At 35.6% G+C, this 6815-nt stretch overlaps 1 protein-coding gene across 4 annotated transcripts; it reads left to right on the forward strand.

The window, feature by feature from the left end:
• The first annotated feature begins 2595 nt into the window (after positions 1–2595).
• On the forward strand, positions 2596–6084 carry LOC110937529 (O-acyltransferase WSD1-like). 4 transcript variants are annotated; one of them, XM_022179961.2, is made up of 8 exons: positions 2596–2660; positions 2715–2889; positions 3420–4025; positions 4102–4168; positions 5067–5182; positions 5261–5470; positions 5592–5717; positions 5814–6084. In XM_022179961.2, the coding sequence occupies exons 1-8, from the start codon at positions 2611–2613 to the stop codon at positions 5988–5990; spliced, it is 1527 nt and encodes a 508-aa protein (XP_022035653.1). In that variant the 5' UTR covers positions 2596–2610; the 3' UTR covers positions 5991–6084. The 4 variants fall into 4 exon arrangements, with proteins under 4 accessions (XP_022035653.1, XP_022035651.1, XP_022035652.1 ...); XM_022179959.2 differs by having other exon boundaries at positions 2596–2889; XM_022179960.2 differs by having other exon boundaries at positions 2596–2889; positions 5070–5182.
• Positions 6085–6815: the final 731 nt, after the last annotated feature.

The following is a 6815-nucleotide window of genomic DNA, read 5'->3' on the forward strand; positions in this document are numbered from 1 at the left end:
GGAGGTTCATTTGTGAAGAAAATTAAATTGAGAAGAAAAAAAACAAAGGGTACAATTGTAAAACATTAAATAGTTTTTCTTACATCTCATTTATTATTATTTTTGACTAATTAATTAGTCATAAAGACTATCGTCCTGCACACTAAATCTTTTGCCTACACACGTCAAAATTTATCCTACACGTATTGAAAATCTATCCTACGTATATTGAAATTTATTCTACACAACTCGTAATTCATCATACACACCTCGTAATTTATCCTACACTTTAAATTAATTGTTTTTCTTTTTGGAAAAATTTTTTTTTGAAAATAAGTTACAAATTTAATTTAGTAGCTATTAAAAAGGAAGATTAACAATTAATGATCTATCTAAGTTTACCAATATACCCTTACACTAATATTAAATACAAAAATTAAATGAAGTAAAATGAAGGATTTTTATTGGTTGAAATTTCTTCTTTCTTATTCTTACAAAAAATTTCTTCTCAATTGAACCCTCCACTATAGCTTTAAAGCATCCCTTGTTATGTTTGGAATCATTTAACTTTGCTTTTGAACTTTAGTTGACCTTGACCGTAGTCTAAGGTTTCATTTGTTTACTTTCGGACTATATTTCCGACTTTACGACTTCTAACATCATTTACACGTCGGTTTGTCCTACGCTTACCGTTACCCGGTTCATACTTATACTCCTTTACAACCCATTACCCGAGTCCTTTTTTCTTAATGTTTTTAGCTTTCCGGTTTCGCCGGTTTGCGTTTTCCTACTATATTAAGCGTTATTCCTTAATTGACTCGTTTGACTCATTTTGGGTGAATTTTCATCACTTATGAATGTCAAACTTCATTCTTTATTTGACCTGTCCAACTTTGAAATGGTTGAACGTAATTACCAAAATTTATGTTTGCGAGGATTCTTGTCATCTTTTAGTCATGACTCATATTCCGAGTCTTTTGACTTTCTATTTCGCGTTCCCGATCTCTCGGTTTACGCATTCACCCACAATCCTACCCGTCCATCGGGTATCTTTACCGTAATCATTATCAAGTAACCATTCTTATATAGTTTTAGACGTTATTTTAATTTGTTTGGTCGTCTTAGCGAAATCCATCGCTTTTATTCAATCAAGTCCTTTATTCTTTATTTAATTCGTTTGACTTGTCCATGTGAATTTCATCACTTATGACAGTCAAACCTTTATCCCCATGCCTTAGCATTCTCATTAGTTGGTTTGTATTTTCATTTACTTCGATCTTTGTCCCTTCTCTCGGGCTCGTCATTTTAACGTAATACGCTTCCGTCATCCGACTTGCGTTTACGTTTACTATCAAACATCTTATTTATTTGATTCATTTGGGTACCATTTAAGTTAGTCCCTTTCACCCCATCCTTACTACATCGGACGTAAATGTGTCCGCTACAAAAAGTTCATGATATCATATGCCACTACTTACTTGGCCAGAGTAAGCGATCAGCACATGATACACATGACCTTTTTATAGTTTTCACATCACACCCTATGTAAATAACGCCTCTATTTATTTCATATCTCTTATTTCATTTAGTAAAACTTTATTTAATTGCAAAACAACAATCATTAGTTTTACTAGTATCACATTTGAACATATAAAATGTTTTTCTTTTCTATCGAACTATTATATAATCACATTCGTTAATGTGATCGCTACTTTTCTCAATAGCATCATATTGAGAGTTTTCCACTTGGAGCAAAACGGAAGTTTACTCTTTTATATTATTTAAACTCTGATAACTATACTCTTACTAGTTTTGTTTATAAAATTTCATAAATTCTAACATGAACCCAAAGTTTTATTCATTGCTTCAAAAGAGTAATTTATGTTGGGCACATTTTTAGCGTCAAAGTATTCATCCATCTTTTATTCTAAAACCATAGCATTAATAACGCCCACACCTAACTAAATTAATTAACTCGTTATAATATACTTTTTTTTTTGTTTTAAACTTTTCGGTTATTACACTATATTTACACCTGCACCCAATCGTACTTTTAGAAATAAATCTTGAAAAATATTGATATTCACATATTCATTCGACAATTGTAGATACGTGGGTGGCCGTAATGAACCAGCATTAATTGTTTTGGAACAATGACGAGGAAATTTTCTGTTAAATTAATCACAATAATTCAATAAACTAGCAAACAAGTTAGAAACATACGTTTCATGCACACTTATATAAAAAAAAATTAAGAAACACTTAAGTTCAGTTCTCGTCACTTAGGTTTGTTCATATTCAGAAACACTCAAGTCTATTTTTCTTTTACATATATCATATCACAATTGACATCTCAAAATTCAAACAATTTTCATTATTTTTGCACATTCTATTAGACTTTTCTACTAAATGAGAGGGCACTTGAATCATTTTACTCGTAAGGGACTATTTATGTAAATGCTATAGCTATTTTTTTTAAATAACCCCATTTTAGAAATAACCATTTAAAATAGATCCTATTGGCCACTCTCTCTCTATCTCTTAACTTCCAATAACACTTAATCAAGATCTCTCTCTAGCCCTATATATTAAGGTACCAACCTTTCATATTGGTGCAGAATATATTCATCAATGGAGTCACTTACAAAAGAGCTAAGATGTAGAAACTCAGCTCTAAAACCTATTCAAATCACCAAGAGGAACAACATTACAAACCACAATGGTACTGATGATGGTATAGCAAGCGATGAGGAAGAGCCATTGAGCCCAGCAGCACGTTTGTTTCATGAACCAAATTTCAATATCTACATCATAGCCATTTTGGCCTTCAAGAACCCTATTGATGTTCGTGTTGTGTACGAAAAGTTGCCACAAACTTTGCTTAAACATCCTCGCTTCTCTAGTTTACAGGTAAGCAATTGCATATCTTCAAGTCTTCAAAGTTAATAGTTTCAACAAGCTATATGTAATTTTCCACTAAGCCTATTTGTTATGAATTTATTCCTACGTGACAGTAATGTGACAGACACTCCATGAAAGTAATTTATTATTTTTATTTAGAGTCGTGTTATGAATTTACATCGAGATGGTAAACGGGCAACAAGCTGCGCCGTTACCCCTTTTTGAATAGCAAAACTAAGTCTTTTAAAAACTACGTCGATAGATCTCGGGGTCATAACATTACTATGCATGACCCTTTGAACTCGACTAAGTAGGTCCACAGCCTCTGGTGTCAGAAAACCAAAAGTATCAAAAACAAATGAGATAAACACGTGTTGGTTGTCAAGGCACGCTTTCTCATGTTTGGTCATTTTAACCGAAAAAGCCTTTAAAACAGTATGACCCATCGTGAAAATACTACCTTCTAAGCCCACAGGTAGGTTGTAGACCGTGAAAAATGTGAAACCATAACCCATAGCCTTAAGTGTATGTTCATGCAGGTTGTAGACGACAAAAATGGCGGAATAATGAAATGGGTTCCTACAAATGTGAATTTAGACAACCACATCATCATTCCTAACATCCCACAAACCCTAGAAACCCCTGATAAGTTCCTGGAAGAATATCTCTACAATCTCAGCAAAACCTCCATAGACTCTTCACAACCCATGTGGGATCTCCACCTCCTCAACCTCAAGACCTCAGACGAAACCGAGGCCATGGGAATACTCCGCGTCCACCACTCCCTTGGCGATGGCACCTCTCTCATGTCGCTGCTACTCGCCTGCACTCGACAGACCTCCAATCCCGACGCAGTTCCCACCGTCCCAACCAATAAGGCTTCTAAAGCAGGGTGGTTTTCGTCTTACAGCTACCGCGGTGGAGGACCGTGGTGGCAGCGGTGTTTCATGACATTTTGCATGGTTTTGTGGTTGGTTTGGAACACGTTGGTGGATGTTGGACATTTTATGGCGACTGCTTTGTTTTTGGAGGATACGGAAACGCCGATAAAAGCTCCAGTGGGAGTTGAGCTTAATCCGAAGAGGTTCGCTTACCGGACGGTTAGCCTAGACGATATGAAGCTCATCAAGAATGCCATGAATGTGGTAAGTCATTTAGAATGAAGAAAAGGTTCGTATAAGTGAAAATGTAATTTTGTTTTTTTTTCTTTTAACATGACAGACTATTAATGACGTCGCAATAGGAGTGACCCAAGCTGGATTATCACAGTACCTCAACCGGAGATATGGTGAGTGCTTCGTTTTCACTTCTAGTGCTTTACTACGTCTTTCAGACAAGATATTATGTATAACCGGTTTAATATAACATTATGGTTCTCACTTTCAATCTTCACATTTTTTTTATTTTTTATTTTTGTGTATAGTCAATCCTAACTTTGAACATATTTTCTTTTATCGATCCCATAGTAATTGAAAGTTAACATGTTAGTTTTTGCTAACATGAACTGCTTATATGGTTAAAAAGATAGTTTTGATGACGTGGACGACTTATATGGCAAAGTTTTAATGATGTGAACTGCTTATGTGGCCGTCTACGTCAACAAAAATTAACTGGGTTAATATGTTCAAATTGGGATTGTCGGTAAACATTTCCCGAGTTGAGATTAATCTAGGCCAATAAATAAAAAATGGGATTATTAATCCAGTTTTCCAAAATTAAATAAAAAAAATCAAGAAACGTGTGATTGGTTGATGTTCAATGGGTGCCAACTCTTTTCTTTTTCACGTCTGCTAACTATTTGGTGGAGGGGTCCTTTGACGCCTCTCTTTAACAACCCATAAGACTATCCGTAATGAGGCTTTATATCGCGCTGTAATGGTGTATAGCAGCCCCATAGCGCCCTATGGGATCTGAATTTTGAATCCTCGCAAAAATAATCACGCCTTACCCCTTACTCCCCCACTCACACACATATATTTACATACATATGTATGTATAATTGAAGGGACCTTATATAACTCCCTTACCACTACACCCTCTTGTGATATAAAACCCTCATCTTACACTTTTCGCCACTTGTCGCATAACGCCCCCTAAAGGGCTTTATGACTACACATGGCCGCCAAGATGATGTGGCATAGGGTGCTAAACTTAAAATGGGAAATTAATAATAAAATATTTGTAAGTAGGTGAGGGGCAAAAAGACGAAGGTGCAACTGAGAAGAAAAACAACCTCCCAAAGAAGAAGATACGATTGCGGTCAACACTTTTGATCAACATAAGACCATCCTCAGGCATTCAAGTAATTAACGATTGAAATACAACATTAAAACGTTCTAGAACATTTGATTGAATTGTGGAGTAAATTAATTAATTACAGGCATTGGCTGATATGATGGAAAAGAATACAGAAGCAAAATGGGGGAATTGGATTGGTTTCGTGATCCTTCCACTCACCGTTGGTATAAGAGATGATCCGCTAGACTATGTGAGAGATGCAAAGGCAACCACTGAACGGAAAAAGCACTCGCTCGAGGCCTTATATTCCTTTTCGGTAGCCAGCATGGTTCTTAAACTGTTCCGCATCAAGGTGTTTAATTTCTCTATATAACTTAAATCACTTTTGATTTTCCATTTGCGGCTTCTTGTATAAGTTATATTATACACACACATACACAAATATTATCGGACTATAATTTTCTAGTTTAAAGGCAGCAAACACACCCCTCACTCATACAACCTTGGGCTTCTCAAATTTGGTTGGACCTCAAGAAGAAATTGGGTTTTATGGTCATGTCATTGACTTCATTGCTCCTAGTTGTTATGGTCACCCACATGTAAGTCATATGTGTATGTTTATGTTTATAAGTTATGACGCAAAGGTTATTGAGCTAACATTCTACTGTTTTTTTGCTTATGCGATGCTATGTTAGGGTTTGATGATAAATTTCCAAAGTTGTGTGAACAAGATGACAATAGTCCTCTCCGTTGATGAAAATACCATCCCGGATCCTCAGAGACTGTTAGATGATTTTGAAGCATCGCTAAAACTCATGAAAGAAGCAGTTTATGCCAAGGCACTTGCTCAGGGTCGAGGAGGGCATGCCTAATTAGGGTGCTTTTAATATACGAAACCATTATTATTATGTTCAGAAACATTTATGGTTACGTATAAGGTAATAAATTCATATTCATATTCATATTCATGTAGTATTAATTTGAAACATCTTTAGGTTTCGTGGTGTTGCACTTATAGCTTGGTGTGTGTTGTTGGGAATCAGTGTATCAAAATATTAGCGGAAGCGGTTTATATAATTTACCAAAAGCCGATTATATAAATTTGATTTATTAATTCGATTAATAAATATTCCCAATCAGGATCAAGGTTATACGCGTATAAACAAATAAACGGAATAAACAATCATAGAGGGTTTTAGTAATCAACCTTTGACGACTACACCGGAATTGTAACACGCGGGTTACAACGAATCCTCGCTAGTAGGAAGTTCACAACCGAGCACAAGATACCCGAGAGTAGAACCGGCCAAGAGAAGGCGACGGCGATGCTTGGTCGACGGCAAGAGAATAGCGGCCAAGCTCAGGAGGGTGGCTAGGGTTTTGTGTTTTTATAAAAGTGTGTCTAGGGTTTCCACCTTAAACGTCCTTTTATAAAACCCAATCTTACATTTTTATAAAACCCAATCTTACATTAAGGCCCTTTAAGATTATACAATTATAATCCTCTTAATAATAATCTAATTAATATTAAGTCCCTTGGGTTTAAACTATTATTATTTCACAAATAATAATCTAACTACTCGTGAACATATACGATTCGTGTACCAACGTGTAACTCTTCGGATCATACCGAGTTAGTTAGACCACTCCCATTGGTGCCTTTTTTGAGTAGTGTCATGGCTTTTTGATTAAAAAAA

The sequence above is a fragment of the Helianthus annuus genome, chromosome 4, assembly GCF_002127325.2.
Source record: "Helianthus annuus cultivar XRQ/B chromosome 4, HanXRQr2.0-SUNRISE, whole genome shotgun sequence".
In the NCBI taxonomy this organism is placed as follows: domain Eukaryota; kingdom Viridiplantae; phylum Streptophyta; class Magnoliopsida; order Asterales; family Asteraceae; genus Helianthus; species Helianthus annuus.